Here is a 20594-nt window from a genome sequence, read left to right as displayed (position 1 = left end):
TGTCTGTAATGTTATGGGCAGTAAAATTGACTCTGTGGTTTCCAGTTCTAAGAGTTATGACGAGTCCAGAGAGTTGCTTACCAACACAGTTTCCTACACAACACTTCCATCACCCCCTAAAATTCCCTTGTCCTGCTTCTCTGTGGCCTTGTGAGATGTATGTGTCTGTTTACCCTTACAAACTGTCAAGCGATTTTCCAAACTGCCTGGATTGTCAGGTCTGTGTGTGTGTGTTATCTTTTGTAGCCATTCTGATAGGTATGTTGTGATGTCTCATTGTAGTTTTAATTTGAATTTCCCTAATGACTAATGATATTACCTTTTGTGTGCTTATTTGCCATCTCTTGTGGGTTGAATTATGTCCCCCCTTCAAAAAGCTTCTAAATCCCAGAATATGACCTTATTTGGAAATAGGGCCTTTGCAGATAATCCAGTTAGGATGGGATCCCTTAGGGTAGCTGACATTAGGGACAGTCCAGGTCTGTGAACTCCAGGACAGCTGGCATGCGTATAAAAGGGAGATTTGGACACAGATGCTTGTACACGGGGGGCATCCCATGTGAAGGCAAAGGCAGAAATGTATGAGCCGGGCAACAGGAGATTGCTGGCAAAACTCCAGAAGCTGGAAGAGAGGAAGAGAGCAGGTTCTCCCTCCCGGCCCTCAGAAGGAGCCGACTCTGCCGACACCTCGATCTCAGACTTCTAGCCTCCAGAGCCCGGAGAGCGTCCTGTCTGCTGTCTAAGCCCCCCAGCCTGGGGTACTTTGTCATTGGAACCTTAGCAAACTAATACACCATCTATAGATATATTCTTTGGTGAAGTACCTGGTTAGATTTTTACCCACTTTTTTTCCTGTTCTTGAGTTTTAAATATTCTTTAAATATTCCAGATACACATCCTTTGAAGATGAAGAAACAGGTTCTGAGAGGGGAAATAATCTGTGCAAGGTCACATATGCTAGTCTTAGAAGATGTCGTCCCCACTGCTCTTCTACACTCAGCATCTTTTCTTCCCTCCCTCTCCCTTCCCTCCCTCCTTTTCTTCCTTCCTTCCTTCCTTCCTTCCCTCCCTCCCTCCTTCCTTCCCTCCCTCCTTCCTTCCTTCTTTTCCTTCCTTCCTTTTCTCCCTCCTTCCTTCCTTCCTTCCCTCCTTCCTTCTTTTCCTTCCTTCCTTCTTTTCCCTTCCTTCCTTCCTTTTCTTCTTCCTTCTTTCCTTCCTTCCTTCCTTCCTTTTCTCCTTCCTTCCTTCCTTCCTTTTCTTCTTCCTTCTGTCCTTCCTTCCTTTTGCCATCAGCCAGGTTCATCGTCAGTTATCACTGCTGAGGGCACTTCCTATCCGTGATTTAATCATGGACTCAGCATCTTTAAATGCTTGCTGGGAGTAAGCCTCTGCCAGCCCCCTGTCCTTGTGAACTGTGATAGTTCCGTAAAGGCTGCAAATAAAGAAGCTTCGCTGGGGATGTTGGAAGCGGTGGCGACGGGCCTGGCCCCCCGAGAGCAGCGATCAAACTGCGTGCTGTGTTCCTGGGTAGCTTGGGGAGGGGCGACACGGGGTGAAAATCTGCACATCCCCATAAAACAGCATTGAGTGGAGAGGGAAAACAGCTGCAGCCTTAAGAGAATGAAAGATTCCTCATGTTTTGTTGGCCACGGTGACGCTTTCAGAAGCGTATTATCAGCCCTCTTTGGAAACAGCCTTCTTGAAGTTTGCTAATTTAGGATTACAAGGTTCGCCTCCCCCTCCCGGAGGGCTGGGCAGGCGGCTCCTCTGGCCTCTGTATTAGGAGGCTCCCCCCTTCAGGCAGCGCCTTAGGTCGTGGTTTCATACAAAACAGAGTCTGTAAATCTGATGAACGAAGCTGGGGCACGGGGTCCCAACCTCTGACGGGTGAACGCGCCCCTCCTCTCTTCCTGCCCTCCAGTGTTTGTTAACAGTCTTCTTAGAAGGGTTTTAGGTTCACATCGAAATGGACTTGCAGGTACGGAGCTGCCCTGTGCCCTCCGCCTCCCCACACACGCAGGGCCCCTACCGGGCGCAGCCCCCCCAACCGGGCCCAGGCCCCCCCCCCCCGCGCAGCCCCCCCCCCCCCCCCCCGCCCCCCGCCCCCCCCCCCCACGCACCGGGCGCAGCCCCCACCGGAGCGGCAAGTCCGTTATAATCCGTGAATGCACGCCCGGCACAGCGGAATCATCCAAAGTCCCTAGTTTGCCTCCGGGTTCACTCCTAGCATTGCCCTTGGAGTTTTTATAAACCACAAAGCCTTTCTTTCTAGTTTCTGAGTCTGTGGGGCTTATTTTCTACGACAAGGATATGCAGGGAGACAGGTGGACATGGGATGGGGCGGGAGGGGGGGGATTTCCTACTGTCTTTTCTCTCTGAATTATCCTCCTTTCTTCATCGGATTCAGCCCAGTTTGGCTTAGTGAAAATTCCTTCTAGAATCTGGCAGGTTACAACAGTACTGGTTTCCAGGCCTGTTACAGTGGGGGGGGTGTGTGTGTGTGTGTGTGTGTGTTCCTGCACAGTACATATTCCAAGGAGACCTGAAAAGGCCATGAATCAGGGGGTGCTGGCCTTCCACCACCACATCTGGCACTCTCTAAGTCTTGCCCAGAGCTACAGATCCCTCTGTACCTGTGTTCATGTTGTTCCCACCTCCCTGCTTTCCTTGATCTGGCAAGTTCCTACTTACCACTCAAGATTCAGCTCAGCTGTCCTCTCCTTAAGGACGCTTTTCCTGAACTCCCAGGCTAAGTGGGCCATGTACACCCTGTTCCAGTCTTAGTCACGCCTGTTATATTGAGTGTTAGATTATAGGGACACACCATTATTCATCTTTGTGTCTTCAGCTCAAGTCACATTGCCTCAGGAAACCCCAGGATACATCTTACTATGGGTAACCTTTGTCTAGGGAGGAGACCACCCCCATCAGATTGCAGAGGGATTTGAATGTCCAGCCTCAGAAAACGGGCCAGGTTGAGAGCGTTACCATACTCCCTACTGTTTCATTTTGAGTATACAATAATGTTTTCTATCGAAAATGTAAGAGTATCTAGTTATATACAGGTTAACCTAGATAAGACTTTAGTTAAAAAGCTCCCTTTTCCAGAGAAAATTTGGTACAGAAATTATTTCATGAAAATTCATTCATTTTATCGATGTTTTATTAATGTTGCATGGATATAAAATTCTACAGATCATAATTTTCACTAATAAATACAAATGTAAATAAAAACAAGTTGCTTTCAAATATTAAAAATGTTTTAGCCAAATGTTGGTGGCCTTATTCTCAATTGAGCATATTGTTTGAAACAATTCTAAAGCTACAAAAGGTCAGAATTTGTACTAAAATAAACCTTGCTCCCCCATAATGCAATCATTTATCAAAGGAAAAGAAACAATAGGAGTTTGATTCATTGGGACATTTTCAGCATTTATAAATGCAACGTGTTCTTCCTACTTCACTTACTGGCATCCATCTTCCCGCCCCTTCTTAGCACTAAGCTCACACTAGAGAAGAAGGACACAATTATGCCCCCCAGGAGCCCGCCCCTGCTTCTGAACCCTGACTCCGGGCATGGCCATTAGGTGCATCCTTACCCAGGGTTACCCTGAAGATTCTTCAGAGGTGTCGATCATTCCTCAAACTACTCTAACAATACCCTTTTCCTTCCTTTAAGTACTGTCTTTCCAACCATGTTCTTCTCCGAATTCAAGTTCTCCATTCTCTGTAACGAGCTCTCAGGTGCTCGTGGCTGTGGAGGACAAGACTCTTCTCAGGAATCGAACTACTACTCATAAGCTCAAAGCAAAATTGGTCATTTTACAATTCTTGCCTCAGGCCATTTTGAAAGTGAGTATTGAGTAGGTTAATTACCCTAATTTGAAAAAAGAGAAAACAGGTACAAAATGAGATTAAGGGACTTATTAAGAATCCCTAACATTTGTTTAGCACTTTTGTTTTCAGGTTACAATGAATCATATGATCTGATGCTCACAACAGAATATTTGTGAACTAAGCAGAGCAGATGTCCTTTTACAAATGGAGACACTGGGACTCAAAGACGCAAGTCGTTGGCCGAGGGTGATGTCATTGGAACCCAAACTCAGAGCTTTGATTCCCAGCCCACAGAGCCTTTGCTTGTCACACCATAGTGTCTCTTGTGAACGTGAACGTGGTGAGGAGCAGCGCGACTGCCCTCAGCACCACCAACCACAGTGCACTGCGTAGATGCTCTGAAGTCTGAGGAAGTGAAGACCATTGTCTTGGATGAGGAATCCATGCACCATTTTCAGACGCATGCTAGACAGTCCTAATGCGCTTGATACATGACAACTGGTAGGTAAGTAACTGTGTAGTGGCCATAATTAAAAACATAAGTATAAATGATAATAGATTGGAGAGAAGCAACCAAACAGTAGGTTGGGAATTAAAGTAGTTCAGATGGGAATGTCCATGATTCAACGTTCAGAACAGCATCTTAAAGAACAATCTTGGTAAAGGATCAATACAAAATGGATTTTAAGGTCCTTATTCCTATAATTAATTTTCCAAATTAATTTTTAAAAATTTAAAAATGATTTGTTTCAGCTCTCCCATAAATTATTTTGATTATAAAAAATTGGCTTTGGGGTGCCTGGGTGGCCCAGTCGGTCAAGCGTCCAATTCTCCATTTCAGCTCAGGTCATGATCTCAGGATTGTGAGATCAAGCCCCACGTCGGGCTCTGTACTGGACTTGGAACCTTTTTAAGAGTCTCTCTCTCCCTCTTCCCCTCCCCCCCCAAAAAACCTGGCTTTGCCCTTAGAAAACCAATATCTGTTAGCTTCATTTTAAACATGATTTGATGATTAGAAGGCCTCCACTGTGGGCGTGACCTTGCGGAAGAATTTATGACCTCGAGAATTTGTACTTTCAAAGATAAACCCTGGAGGAGAAGGATAGCTAGCAGGGCAGATTTCCTGTTCCTTTGGTGTGTACTCTGTAGAGTACATGGTTGTGTCATCGAATGGAGCAGAACTCTTAAACAGAGCATGTGCTGGTTTGCAGCTCTCCGTCGGAATCAGCTCATGTGGCACGTAGTGAGACCTGAAAGTGCTCCAACCATCAAATTTTCCAGATGGGTTGGGAATCTGCTGCTGCTGCTTAATGAGACCTTGACGACAGCATTCCCAGGCTGGAAAATCTTCCTTTGTGGTGCTTTTTCCTTGAAAAGGAAAATTGTTATTTCTTCTTTGAGCAACTGGCCTGATGGGACTGACACGTTTGGTCTGATAGGGAACATAGTCGAGATGGCTTGTGCTGTTCAACTGCATGGTACCTGTAGGCGGGACATATTCTTGTGGTTTCTTGACTTCGGGTGGTGGGATTTCCCAAGGTTGAAAGCTTTCACGGAATTCCGTGCTTCCTTCAAAATGAGCATTTGGGGTCACTCTGGTGTATGGAGGTCTGCAGATTTTTGCAGTTTCGCCAACAAGACCCTGAAAGTCGTATCGGTGAGTTGTGAGATCCTCAAAGGGTTGGTTGGTTGGCTTGTACACTTCTTTTGGCCTTGCAAACTTGAGTTCTAGCTGATAAGGTACATAATCAAGGCGATGACTTGTCTCACCATTAAAAGGGACTGTAGAACGTTTGACCACAGGGCTGGGTTTAAAGCTTTGCCTAGGCTTTATCTCCTGAGGAACATAGTGATCCTGAAATGTAGTTGAATTTCCAAATTTCACAGTGGGGGGATGATAAGTTTGTTCAGGCTTATAAAGGTCAATTTTCTGAATGTCCCAAGCTCTATAATCATCTTGAAAATAAAAGAGAGCATTTAAAATACTGAAGAAAACAACCTTCTTCTAAAAATCATGACTTACTTCTCTCATTGCCAAACATCCTCCCATTTCCTTCAGAAATCTGAACATTAATCAAGTCTGAATTTGCTCAGCTTCCCCTGATTTGTGTTTTCTTCATATCCACCTTCCTCCTCCTATCTCCCCACTTTAGTACATATAACTTTGTACTTCTAGATTTACCTGAATATACAACAAGGGAATGGAACATCTGAGGTTGGATTGCTGATAGTTTTTGAATGCCTGTGTTTTGGGTAAAGACCGAGTTTGGGAGATTATGGTTGTGTTTTCCAAGAACTGGTTGGGATTTTCACCATAACTCATGAAATGCTAAAGTAAACCATAAAATCTAGGGATTAACATAAAATCAAAGGCCCTGATGTGTGGGCAAAGTGATGCGGGTATTATTCTTTGCCTTGGAGGGACTCCTCAAAGGAGAGAGAATTTCAACTCCATTATACTGTAGGAAAGCCTGCCAGACTCCCTGAGCAAACATACAGAATAACTTGTACTATCCCAGAAAGATCATTGCCTTCAACTTTAGCTTCTGAGAAAACGGACTTCAGGGTATCACCAAAAGACAGAGGGCCATCTAGAGGCCAGAGGCCTGAACTGAGTGCTTTCAAACATACCAGAAATTCTATGTAGAATTTAGAAGGGAACATCAGAGCTAAGTCTGAGATTTAGGGTTGAATACCTTAATTCTGCTTCTTGTGGCATACCTAGACTGTGGACGGAAAACTGAAGTACTTATATTTCAACCAAGGGTTATTTAGTTTTTCTATTTCTAGATGAGAAAGGTAGAAAGCTAAGAAATACTGTGGAATTGACTTCACCCAAAAAGATGTATACCAAAGATTAATTTATAAAAGACAGAAGTTATGCAAGATAATGTATTAGAGTCTAGACTAAAGTCCATGTAATGTCTATTGGAAAGGCCAAAACTCAAATGCTTTTTACGTGGATACCTCCTTTGGAGAGAACAATTCCTCATTCACAGACATTTCTGCCCCAATGACCAAGTTGTGGACCAAATGGTTACCTCTACCTCATCAAGCTACTGATGTTTGGATGAGAGTGGATGCCTGGCCCAAGAGCAGACAATCTTTAGGTCAGTAGAGGCAGACGAAACAGCCTGGCAAGAAGAGATGAGCTGGGTAAGCCATTCTTGTTCTTGTGAACCCAAATTTGAAAATATGGAGCCAGATAAAAGTAGGAGATGAATCTAAAAGGATGCCATGAAGTGGAATTGGAGAGCTGTGGTAAGGTGAAGACTTAAAAAATCCACCTGTAGGGTAAAAGAAGCGATATAAATAGGCAGAGGAGCCCAGGTAGTGGAGTAGCAATCAGACTAGATGCTGCAATAGAAACCATGGGGCTCTTGCAGAGAGGGAGGGGGGGAGTAGCTCTTCCCTCCAGCTTCCTCTGACCCTGACAGCTTTCCACTACCAGTACAGAGGAAGCCTTTACCACGAACTCTCTTTTGCTTGAGGCACCATGAAGGAATCTCTGTTATTTGCAACCTGAAGTATAAAATTATAACACTATTTTCAGAAACTAAAAGGAAATCACAGGGTGCTATTAAAGGCCTAGAGTTCCACCTTGCTGCCAAAACAACTGAGGAAAAATATTAATTTCATGAGAGAAAATAAATAGAGTAATTCTCCCTTACCAAGCCAGCTTTGGTTTTCAAAAAGGAAGCAAAAATTTGGAGACTGAGACACAAGTTTTGACAGCACACAATACCATGAATATCATTTCCAGATAACTGCAGAAAATTGATTTTCCTTTTATACATATGCCTATGCTCATATGCCTGGAATATTGATTATTTGTTCATTCTGGAATATTTATTAATAACATTCTAGTGATACCTTTAAAACATCATAGTCTTTATTCATATCATCTGTTTTTAGTGTCTTACGACACTTCTAGAAAAGGCAGACATAATGTCATGCACATCTAACAATGCAGTCTGGCCATCTGGCAACTGTGGTATTGTCCTGGTTAGATAAGGGCAATTCCATTTCCTCTGCTCATTCTTTTGACTTCTAACCACAGTTTCTAATCACTAAAATCTAGTTAGCAAGTTTGTTATCTTCTGAACAGCTTTAACCCCATGAGGTGTCTGCATGTGTTTGCTCACCATGAACGTCTGTATGCAGAGCTCCATCCCCATCCTTATATAGTGAGCTGTTCTAGGTTCCTCTTTGAGGACAAAAGTCCTGAGGTGCACATGTTAGTTCTCTTCCTTGGTACCTTGTAACCTGTTCCCTGTGGTATCATGGCACCGAGGACTTGGAAGCAACTTTTATAAAGCCAGGGGGCTCCATCATGGGCATTTCTTTCTCAATCTACAGATCATCAAACAACTCCCATGATTGTAATACTGCCTATAAGCTGATGACTTCCAGAGGTTGAATCTCCATTCCAGACTTCCTTTTGAACACCAAACCCAGATATATATTTTCCTACTTGACATCTCTATTTCAAGAGGTAAATTGAAACTTTGTATGCTTCAATTGAATAATCAATCTTGGAGTTTTAATTGGAATTTTTATTTCATTTATATTTAATGTAATGAATGATCTAGTTGAGTTTAAGTTGACTATATTGCTATTTGCTTTTGACTGTTCCCACATGTTCTTTGTTCCCTTACCCCTTATTTTCTGCCTTCTTTTGGATACAGGGTATGTTTATTTTTCCATTTTCTCTGTTAGCATTTTAATTAGAACTTTCCCTATTTTCAGAATAAGAAGGCATTTTTTACTTATTAGGGGATCTTTTTGGCCTACTTGAACTTAAATTGATATTTTTACCACTCTAGAGCAGTGGAAGAAACTTTCAATGGTGTAATTCCATTTACCCCCTCCTGTCTTTTGTGCTATTATATTTTATTTCTATATTTATGTAAAAATACATAATTATTATTGTGACTTTAAGAAGTCAATATTCTTTTATATTTACCCACAAAGTTACCCTTTCTGTGTGTTTCATTCCTTCCTGCATTTCATGCTGCCCTCTGGAATCATTTTCTTTCAACCTGAAGAATTTCCTTTACTACTTTTTGTAGTATGGGTTGGTTACTAACAAATTCTTTGGGGCTTTTGTTTGTTTGTTCCTGGACACATTTTTATTTTGCCCTATTTTTTGAAGGATATTTTCACTAGACATAAAATTCTGGGATTCATTGGGTTTGAATTTCTAGGTGTTTGGTTTTTTTTTTTTTTTCTTTTCCTTTCAACACTTTAAAGATGTCACTGCATTATCTTCTGGTTTCTATGGCTTCAGGTGAAAAGTTAGGTATATTTCTAATTTTTCTTTTCATAAATAATGTGTAGTTTGTCTCTTACTACTTTTGAGAATTCATCTTCACTTGGTTTTTGGAAGTTTGATGATAGTTGCCTAAGTGTGGTATTCTTTGTATTTATCTATTTTGGGATTTGTTAAGTTTCTTAAATCTGTGGCCTGACCCGTTCATCAGATTTGGAAATTTCTTGACCATCATTTCTCCAGGTATTTCCTGACTCTTCATAGGTCTCATATTTTACCAAATGCTGGGTGTCATGTGTAAGTAAACCATAGACAATAAAATCAATGTTGTTTTCAACAGGAGAAAGTTTGGTCTTTCCAATTTAGGCAAATCACCCTAACCCAATCAGGAATTGAGCTAGGCTGATGCTCAGAGGCATTTTTAGTTAGACATAATCCTCCTCTAGTTACAAGGACAAGAATTGTGGTATGTTTGTGGTACAGCCCTCATTCTGTGGGACTTTATCTCCTAAGCACTTACTCCCAAGTACAGCTGTGGGATCTTTCTGGCCCAGTCTCCTAGCCCATCATACCCCCTACACACTCAGCAAACATCCCACAAGGAAAACCAGCCATACATCTGGAAGACTAATGGATTCCAATTTGTTATACCAATCCACATATCAGGTGCTTCACTGGTTTCCCTTCACCCAGTAGAGTCTCTCTGCTTATGCCAAGCTCAGTTTTCAGCCTAGGCCAAGGTGTGACAAATGCTCCCGGGGAAGTAAACAGTTGGTTCTCTTAGCTCACCCAGGAAGGCCTCCTTCATCTCTGCAGTTTTACCTATTTGCTTCCATAGCTGTCTAATGCCATTAAAGAGATGTTTTACACTTTAAAAATGTCGACATATTTTTAGCTATTGTAGTGGAAATAATGGCCTTCTGCCATTTACTATATCCTTCCTGGAGAGAGAACTGAAGCGTTTTTAGCAGCTACGAGAAAAATATTAAGGACCTCAGTCTGGTAACCAATGCTTCACAATCTGATCTTTACCTACATTTATAGAATTACACCCCAATCTCTCACTTCCTGAAATCCTCTGATGCTTATGGAACAACCCCTTTATTTTTCTGGCTCTATGCATTTTTGCTTATTTCATCCTAGTTTTTGTGATGTCCCTCCCTTTCCTATAGATCAATACTTACTGCTCTCTGATACATTCCCAGGCTGGCCTGAATTTTGCTCAGTGTTGCTCAGTCTAAATTTTTGAAACATGACTTGTTCCATTAATTTTCTAGTGAATTATCCTCCTCCCTAGTGATAACACATATTATTTATTTCTAGTATGGCGATTTAATTTTTTCTGCTACTACTGCTTTTTTTCCTCAACCATAAAGTATCTGTTAACAACCACGCTCAGTTCAGATCTCTGTATTCCCTACAGTGCCTAGCACAGAACAGAGTAATCCTTAAGACATTTACCAAGTTCAATGCTGGCCTATTTTAATCATCTACATTTCAGTATAAATGACTTTCTAACCCGAGGCTGCTGGGAGCAGATACATTTCTGTCTAAGAGTAACCTATCTCATAGAACTGCGTCTCTGGAATATAGATGTTACCCTTCTCGTCACAGCCCTACAGGGTCTTCTCTTCCTTTTTCTTTATCATATTCCCTCTCTGTCTTTCCTCGGTTCTCTGATTCTCGGTGGACAGTGAGAGTCTCTTCTCATTGCGATTTCTCACCACCTATAGACCTGTCCTTGAATAGTTATCTACAAAACCTGCAGTACAGTCATCACACAGCATGAGGACTGCCTTGGCCCTTAATATTTATTGTCTCATGCCCCCACACCTGGAAATACAAAGGTAACCTTTCCTCACTAGGAAAGGTCAGAAGCGAGAAAACCACAGGGATCCCAGGAATCCTCCACATCGGATTATGGGGGTGGAAGTATGGAGATCTACAGGAAACCCAGGTAATGAGAAGCTAGAACTAGTGTGTGTGTGTGTGTGTGTGTGTGTGTGTGTGTGTGTGTTATGTGTAATCGTCACAGCATTGGGGACTATCAATATTACTGATACTTTTTGATAGATCTTGTAGGACAAAAAAGAAAAGAAATTCCTACTATGGTTGTTAAAAGACCCAGTTGTTCTCACCAAATACATTTTATGTCCAGTTGTCCGGCAGTATACGACCTGTGCGTACCAGTAGGTGCAGATCTGCAATCGCTCTATGCTCCATCGCATTATAACAACACACTCGGTTACTGCACACATTGTCTTAAAACTTTGTTCCTTGTGTAGCATCTTACGTGCTCACAGCCAAAAAGATGAAAGTACAATGCTCCTGACCTCCCTACTTACAGATCATAGCGTACTGGTAAACATATTTACTTATGATATTTGAAGAATACATATGTGTTCGGCAATTGTCTGTTTAAACTTTAAACCACTGCTTTTATTGTGGGTGACATCACTTTTATAAAAGGGTTTTATGTGAGGACATACCACTCAGCTGTATCACATAATAAAAAGGATATAAACTTAAATATGCAATTATATTATTAAGAATAATACGCAGTAACAAGATAGCCTTTTAAAAAAAAGACCCCACTCCCCAAAAGCAATAGAGTATTTTAAAATCAGGTTGATTTTTGGAAAGAAACTAGCCATACACTGTCCAGCCCCTTTCTTCCAAGTCAGTTGCCAACAGGGAGAAGGTATTCTCATACTTCTTCCATGCTGGAAGTCTGAGAGGAGCTGGTCTCCTAAGTGGTGGTCCAACATTGTCACTGGGTGGATAAGCCTGTTTTTTTCTGAGTTCAGTATCGGGAAGCATCTGCTTTATCCTTCACCCTAGCCTTTATCACTAGAAAGGGAGTATTTGGTTCTCCACCTGCTAACTCTTTTGCTTTATCAGTTGGTTCAGAACTTAAATGGTAAAGAGGTTGCTATTTATTTGGCCTTCTTTGAGTCCAGTACACTCAGTAGTTTCAGCTCATTCTGGAATGGAAAGAAAGGAACGGTGCCAACCAAATGTGGCATAATGTGACAACTGTGACATAATGCTTGTTCAGTGACATCGTTTGTTTTTATGGTTGACCCTCTGAACAGCACAGGAGTTAGGGGCACTGCACCCATGTGCAGTCAAAAATCTGTACATAATTTTTACTTCCCCAAACTACCAATGGCCTACTGCTGACCAGAAACCTTAACAACAGCATTTAACAGTCAACATATGTTTTGTATGTTATATGTATTACATGCTGTATTCTTACAATAAAGTAAGCTAGAGAAAAGAAAATGTTAAGAAAATCATAAGGAAGAGAAAATACGTTTATAGGACTGGACTGTATTTATCAGAGAGAATCTACACATACGTGGGTCCACACAGTTCAAACCACATTGTTTGTAGGACACTGTATATGTTTTTAGGTAGAGAAAATGAATTAAGTGGCTAAATTTGGACAGCAATCCAGGTCTTTGAACTCTCAATCAGGCAGATGGTCTTTTTTTTCGCTATGTAATACTGCTTTTATCAAAGCCAAACAAGTTTTCCTAAGCCATGGGAGCTAAGTTTGGCAACACACCAAATTATGATTTGACGTTGGATGGAAGTGAGCTTTAATTTTTTGGCTCCTTCACTTTTGAAATGGCAAGTTACCTTTATAGGTTGGGACAGCGTCCACCTTCCCTTGTTTAGCTTGTTGTCTCTCCAAGGGCCGGACTATGGCCACAGGCTGCACTTTGTAGGAATTAAAATCCCGTTTGTAGGTAGTGTCAAGATCAATCTCCCCCTGTTTTGGTTTGTGTTCTTCTGGTACATGGCGAGGCTGTTTGACTATCTCATAAGGACGATAATCCGATCTGAAATATATAAGTTTGAAACATAGCCTCACAGGTTCCTTTATTTCTAATTTTTCTAATGCAGTATTGAAATTTTCAAGGTTTATTTCAGTTGAAAAGTCTAAGAAGATATTAAAATGGTGATAGTTAATAAACTACTTGAGAGAAATAATTTAATTCCTTTATGTCCTACCCAGTGACTAACATCTTAAGAAATATGTCAAAAATCCTAGTTTTCAAACATCATTATAATGTGGATCTTCAGTTGATCGGATCTTACATAAATAAAATCTTTAAGTAACTGAATTTTTTTCTAACCTGGAAGGAAATCTTATGTGAAAGATTTAATGAGTCTAAGAAAAAATTTTAAATATATCCCCTGGGTCTACTTTGTCAAATTCCTTATTCATCCTACTTAAAGACTAAGCTCTTTGGGCATGCTTTCTGCTTACTGAAATCATGCTGTCTTCCTGCTTATTATAAAGAACCGCTTAAATAAATAAGTAATGTCTAAACTCTGGCCTTCAGTCATAAATCACATTCATAGTATGGATGTGATTCTTACTCGTCTTTGGATCCCCGAGAGCCGCATATCGCAGTCCAGCCACCCTGGGCGTTGTATAACATTCTGTGGCAGAAATGGTGCTGTGGACACTGGGCTGTCTGGTGGGGTGCAGATGACAGACCCAGAGTGACCAGACTGCCTGGGTCCAAATCCTGGCTCTGTCATTCATTAGATGTGTGACCTTGGGCAACTTAGTTGCCCTGTCTAGGCCCCAGTTTCCTTATATATAAACTAGGACAATCATGTCATCTAGCTCATAGGGTGGTCTCACGGACTGGCGCACATACAGGCACACACGCGCGCACACGCGTGAGAGAGCTTGGTACACAGTAAGGGCTATTACTATTACGACTACACGTCTTCAAAACTGCTTTTTTTCTTCTGAACTCTACTGTGTCACTCGTTTTATTGGTATAAGCCATCTTGTATTAATCACTATTTTCTATTTATGTCCATAAGCTCCAAAACCCCAAAACCTCACTGAATCCCTTCTACTCATGATACAGTTTCTTAGACTTGTTGGCTCCTCTTCCTCAATCCCATCCACCCCCGTCAAGCCGGGGTCCAGCACTGCCTGACGGGTCACAGTGGCTTCTCTGTGACGGAGTCTGTAGTCCTCCTCTTACTCGATGGGCATTATGGCCCACTCCCTCTGTCTCCAGGAGACTCTCTCCTCCTGCCTTCCTGCTGGTTTCTCCTCAGTCTCTGGTGCAGCTTCGTCCCCCCTCTCCTCGGCCACTAAATGCTGGGGGTTTCTCAACACTGGGGCCCACACACGTTCCTCTTCTCCTCTGGTGCTCACCCCTGAAGACAGCTCTACTCCCACAGCTTCAAGTTCTACCGAAATAGAAATGACCCACCAATTTATAGTTCAGCTCAGACCCTTCTCTGAGCTCCCTACCTGTATTCGCAACGGCACCTCAAAACTTAACATGCCTCCAACCAAATCACCATTTGCCCCCAACAAATCTGGTCCGTTTGCTGGCGCCCCATCGTAGTGAAGAGCATCACCATCTCCTTAGCAGCCGAGACCCAGCTCTCAGCCTTCTCACCTCAGCTCCCTCGTGTGGCTGCTGCTTCATCAAGTCCTGTCACTTTGACCTCCTAACTCTCTCTCACATCTCCTGTCATTACCACAACAGGTCCAAGCTCCCACAATAGCTTATTCACATCAATTCAACAATTCCTAAACTCATTTATCTGCGTCCACTCATTCTAGCTTCTCTCCGCCTGTCCTCACCTGGCACCCAAAGTGATCCTTTCACATGTAAATTTGATGTCATTCCTGCCCTGAGTTGCCTAGCCTCTTCCTTAATTAGCCCCCCTTTACACCCCCTCAAAAAACAGGCAAGCAGGCAGACAAATGAGAAAGAAAAGACATCTTCAGTGGCCTCTTACTGCTCCAAGGACACAGAAAACCCCACACGTGGCCCAGAGGCCCCACGTGGCTCCTTCACTAGCCACTAGAGAAAACTTCCTCCTGCTTTCCTCTTGCTCGCCTTCTCTCCCTGCTCCTGCCGGCTGCATGCTGCTCTCTCTGTCTGCACTGCGTTTCCTTACCTGCTTCATCCAGTTAATTGCTCCACATCCTTCAGGATTTCACTCATTCTTCTCATTTCCCTGATAAAATCAAACCTTGTATTCTGGCTCTCAAGTCCCCTCGTGCCTGTCCCTCATGGATTTTATCCCTGCTGCGATCTTGTACTTATTTTGGGCGATGCGCTGCTGCCTCCACTAGACGGCAGCATCTGTGGGCACAGAGACCGCGACTGTTTCTGCTAACCGCTATATCCCAGGTGCTCAGCACGGTGCCTGACGCTTAACAAGCGCTCACTAAGTATTATTTAATAGATAAATAGTAGAAATCACGTACCTCTTATTCTCAAGACATCTGAGTTGTTCTTTGCTCTTCCCAAATACCAGCTAGAGGGACATAGGCTAAAACGCAATCAGGGAGTGGAAGAATCAGGGAGAGGACAGAGAGAAAGGTTTGAAGTCTTAGTTTCTCTAGTTAGATTAGTTAAATGTTAGAAAGTGTACCTCCAAACCCAAAGCAGCTTTCTATGGAGAAGTGATAATGGCTAAATACACTCTTAGTCATCGGATATGTCCCCAAACATAGGACATGTCCATAACCATACTTCCAGGGCAGACTCCTCGCCGACTCTGGCAGTCCTCGAACTGTACGGCAACCATCCTGCTATAAAGGATCCAAAGTCTTAAGCACGTCTAGACATTTGCTCTTTACAGTGTCGTCCTCTATTCTAGAAAAGTATAGGATGACCCTTTATTCTCTGTACAGATACATCAGCTTTTTGCTGCTTAGTCAGTACAGTTGACATAAGGGAGTGAAGGAAGGGTTCTAAACCCCCAGCATAAGGCTCTTGGAAATACTGCTAGTTCCCCAGTCAAAATACAAAGAAAAGATGCAGTGTTTTACTTAGTGTAGCGATGATGATTTGAGAAATGGAAATTTTAGTTTTATTGGCATATTCTGACCTTTTGGGAGTTGGGACATCTTTTTCTTTCCTTTTGTTTTTTGTTTGGTTGGTTGGTTGGTTGTTTTTTGGGTTTGTGTTTTGTTTTTGTTTTTTACTATATAGGGATACTTGAACAAGTCAACTGACAAACCCAGAATTGAAAAGCAATTGCCTTTTTAAAGAAAGATATGGCAGGTTTTCTCAATTTTAACATTCAGAATTAGTTAAATGCAAAATCTTTATTCAACAAATATGCATATTGTGGAATTTATTTCAAATCTCCATTATGAATCATTAAGGTATCGAGGAAGAATGAACGGTAAGGCGAAGAAAAAAGAGCAACCACTCCCATTTGATCTGTCTCAGTCGTTCAATTTCTTCATCTCATTTGCTTTAATCTGTATCTTGTTTATTAATCCGTGTTTCTATTTTTCAACTGCCATTCCCACAAGGCTATAAAAGCCAGAGTGGGGCACAGTCCTTCTTTACGTCCCATGTCATATCCAGGGATCAGTGCAGTACTTGACCCATTTCATTGAATCTACGGCAACAGAATGACAGCAATGGTGGTTAAAATGCAGATTCCTGGGATCCACTCCGTTATCTATTGACTGTTTTAGGTGGAATTCTGGAATCTGCAATTTTAACCCTTCTGGATGATTCTAAAGCATACCAAGTCTGAGGACTATGGAAGATTTTCAAATCTGTGGAAGAGCCACACACCTACAGAAGCTAAGAGAGTCACCGAGCACTATTACTGTAAGGGTTGCCTGAAATTTTAAAGGTAGAAGTATTGGACTCAAAGTTTGAAGGTTTCAACCTTTGTTCAGGCAAGTAGAATGAGCTCTATCTAAAATGATATAAAAATGGATAACACAGCAAATTAAAGTTATTGTACAGCATTTTTAAAAACCCAAATTATAGAAATCTGATACATTCCTTGAAAGCAGAAACCTCTATTTATTGATCCTTTTATACTTAACATCTAAGATTGTACCTTGAGTATGGTATGCACATTAACAGAATAAAGAAAAGAATTAACCCATTGACAAAGATACAAAACAATTTTTTTTTTTAAAAGATTTATTTATTTGACAGAGAGAGACACAGCGAGAGAGGGAACACAAGCAGGGGGAGTGGGAGAGGGAGAAGCAGGCTTCCCGCTGAGCAGGGAGCCCGATGCGGGGCTCATTCCCAGGACCCTGGGATCATGACCTGAGCCGAAGGCAGATGCTTAACCGACTGAGCCACCCAGGCGCCCCCAATTTTTTTTTTTTTTAAAGCTAAGCCTAAATGAGGAGTTAAGGCTTAGGAGGATTTTTTTTTTTTTTTTTTTTGTCTATCATCCACTGAATGAATATTGAGTGCCTCCTACACGCTAGCAGGCATCATGCTAGGTTTCTGGAAATAGAATGCCAAGATAAGAATAGACACGATCCCTGCTTGCATGGGCCTCTGAAATGGATCTATGATAAATAATAGGAAGATGCTTTGAGGGCTTTCATAGGGGATTTTTACCCAGCCTGAGAACGGATACACATGTGTCAGAGGCTCTCAGAGTGATAACTGAGTTGAGATCTATAGGTTACACAGGCATTAACTGGGGTAAAAGGAAGAGAAATTTCCAAGTAAGTAAAATAGTGTATTGGAAGGCTCTGTGGCAAGGGAATCCTAATATTTTCAAGAAATGAGGGGCACCTGGGTGGCTCAGTCGTTAAGCGTCTGCCTTCGGCTCAGGTCATGATCCCAGGGTTCTGGGATTGAGCCCCGCATCGGGCTCCCTGCTCAGCCTGGAAGCCTGCTTCTCCGTCTCCCACTCCCCCTGCTTGTGTTCCCTCTCTCTCTGTGTCTCTCTCTGTCAAATAAATAAATAAAATCTTCAAAAAAAAAAAAAAAAGAAAGAAATGAGAAATGTCCTATGGGATGTGAGCATTAAAAAGCACATTGAAAATAAATTAGAGAAGCAATTAGGGACCAAACCATGAAGGGATTTTGGTGTATATTAAATACAATGGGGAAAGTATAAGTATTTTAAGCAACGAGATGATAGGATTAGAACTGCATTTTAAAAAGATCATCTCTGCAGGCTAAAGTATAGGAAACAGATCAGAGATGTAAAAACTAGAGTAGATACAGAAAAAACAGGAAGTTCCTGTATTCCTCTAGTTGGAGGTGACAGTGGAAAGTCTCTTATAGACATAAGAGATTTTAAGTAGTTAAATAAAAATCAATAAAACTTTTTATTTCCCTTTTTCTTACTTTCTGTCATTCTAACTTAATTTTCATCTTTCTGTTTTTCTCAAGCTGTGATTCAACTAGTTCCTTGCTTCTTGAATTGGTTCAACTTCGATCAACTTAATAGTTCACTTTAGTTAAAAAACTTTATTAAGACCAGAAGAGTTGGGAGAGAAGTAAGTAAAGCAGTTAGTTTCTTAATATTTACTTAAATGTTGTTATTCCTTCCATTTTACCACGGCATGCTCGAAATTCTTGCTTGGGTTTCAGACTCTGAGGTGGAAGAACATGGCCATAGGTAGGATATTTTTCCAAATATTCAGTGGTGGGGCAAGATATGCCAGAATTTTCATAAATCCTTGTGGTTCCATGTGGACAGTGATGTCGCCTGTGCAAACATAAATAAACTGAAAGATTATTTTGACTTCCAAAAATATTTTATAATTGCATCTTCATCAGAGAGACCTTCAATAAACATAGAATCTCTAAATTTAAAAGCAACCTTACTAAAAAACAAACACAAAATACCTTCTGTTTATTCTGCAATGGTGTTTACCAAAACAAGAGAAAATTATGATATATCCTTTACGGTGGAAACTCTCGTTTTCCTCTGACAAAGATTTAGTGGGTCTCCTTATACTAAGAAGCTGAAAAAGCTCACAAGCACATCTACCAGGCCCCTTGCAAGCAGGTTCCCCACCCAATTTAGCTTTCACCTGCTGGATGTTCACATGATACTCCGAATCAGAGAGCGCTACCGAGGGAGAGGGGCAGAGCCCAGCCCTGTTGCTGGCAGGATCGTGGGAGAGGTGCCGAGAGGCTGGAGCCAGCAGCTGTCAGGCGGCATTCAGGTTTGCAAGGTGGCTTCCTGACTGGCAGCTCCCTGACCTTGGCAGTAAGGAGTGGTTCCCTGCCAACAACTGGGAATCTGCAGCCAAGTGGTAGGCCTCTCAGAACCACTCCTTAACTCCGTAACGAAGAACCCTGACCAATATATCATATAAGCTGATAGCACACAGTGGTTACAGAGAATGGGATTGATCTTTAGGTGTGGCTATTGCAAGATGCAGAAATTGTAAACACTGAAAAAGTGGGTTGTAGAAGAGTATGGTATGCTCTGTTTCTCTCTCTTTCCTTTTAAAGGACTTGTAAAACAAGTCTTAAGGAACATTTTTATTTGTGGGGAGTAGGATTATGAGGGATTTTCACTATATTCTACATTTTTTGCCTTGCATTTTCATACCATGCCTCATGTATATTCATTTCATAATCAGAAAAAAAAACCCATAAAAGCTCTTAACAAAACAGACAGAAAAACCCAAGCAAACAACAAAAAAGTATCATCCCACAATGCTGAAATATGAGGTCAGTTTCTCAGGTCCGATGTCATTTGGGGACCCGGGCTATGTGCGAGGGCTAATAATACAAGCCCAAGGAAAGGTGAATTTGAGGAAAATGCACATGCTCTGTAGATGAAATCAGAACCGGCTAGGATATCTGGACTCCGTGAACCCCCAGGAAGAACATAAGAGAGATCAGCTGCTCTGCCTGGAGGCTGCTGGACAGCAGGAAGAATTGTAATACAGAGAGGAGTGAAGAGCTTGTGTCAAAGGCTATTCAGGTACAATCAAAATCAGAGGAGTTGAGAGATTCGGGATTGTTGGCTGACAATGGAGGCTTTGGGAAAGTGCTGAAGTTGACTTAGTACCACACATGGTCTCTTGGGAAAATCAGGGACAGGGTACATAGGTCATGCATGGAGGTCCTGATATGGGCGCACTGAGTTACAAGAATCAAGTCGAAGCTTTGAAATTTCTCGTTGTTCTTAGTTTTATTTTCCAGCAAAGACATACATTCACATTATAACAAAACAAATACCGAAAAGCTTATAAAGGAAAGCCAAAGTCTCCTGTCCCAATGTTTCTTATCTCTAGAAACAACTTTCTGATGATCTCTGCTTTTTAGTTTTCTGGAGGCTACATCTGTTTTTTAATTTTTTTTATGAGCTTTGAACATCTTGATTTATCTGCTTAAATGACCAACTTTCAAATCCTAACATAAACATGACAGATTTGATTGATACCATTCCACTCACTTCCCACTGTTGCATGGTCAATCATCCCGTGGAATCGACATGCTCCTAATATTTATTTAGCAGTGATTTAATCCCTGGGCCAACAATGAAGCTGAGGGAGAAGACTGTTTACAGGGGGTGGGAAGTTGTTAGGCAGGACTCACAGACCAATTCTGGGTTTCAGGGTGGAGGCTACTCCCTTCTCAGTCAGGCAGATTCCTAAGGGAGCACTACTGCCTGGAGGGGACCGGGGACATGGTCGGGCTTGGATGGAAAGCGGGGCACTGCCTGGAGGGGACCGGGG

General features: G+C 42.0%; 1 protein-coding gene and 1 non-coding gene across 2 annotated transcripts in view; both read right to left on the bottom strand.

Annotated features, from left to right (window-relative positions):
* Positions 1-1287: 1287 nt before the first annotated feature.
* Positions 1288-1354, bottom strand: LOC116624329. The gene has a single exon (XR_004297872.1). It is a non-coding gene; the product is annotated as a small nucleolar RNA SNORD49 (small nucleolar RNA).
* Positions 1355-4849: 3495 nt separating this feature from the next.
* Positions 4850-20594, bottom strand: part of SAXO2 (stabilizer of axonemal microtubules 2) — a 16282-nt gene continuing 537 nt past the window's right edge. The window contains exons 2-4 of the mRNA XM_032392024.1: positions 18425-18604; positions 12755-12957; positions 4850-5793 (exon numbers count right to left, since the gene is read on the bottom strand). Of these exons, the coding sequence (XP_032247915.1) occupies positions 4850-5793; positions 12755-12957; positions 18425-18604 (1327 nt within the window). The remainder of the gene's footprint in view (positions 5794-12754; positions 12958-18424; positions 18605-20594) is intronic.

This window comes from Phoca vitulina, unplaced genomic scaffold, assembly GCF_004348235.1.
Source record: "Phoca vitulina isolate PV1807 unplaced genomic scaffold, GSC_HSeal_1.0 scaffold65, whole genome shotgun sequence".
Classification (NCBI taxonomy): Eukaryota; Metazoa; Chordata; class Mammalia; order Carnivora; family Phocidae; genus Phoca; species Phoca vitulina.
The sequence above is the reverse complement of the archived record's forward strand: the minus strand, read 5'-3'. Positions and strand labels throughout refer to the sequence as shown.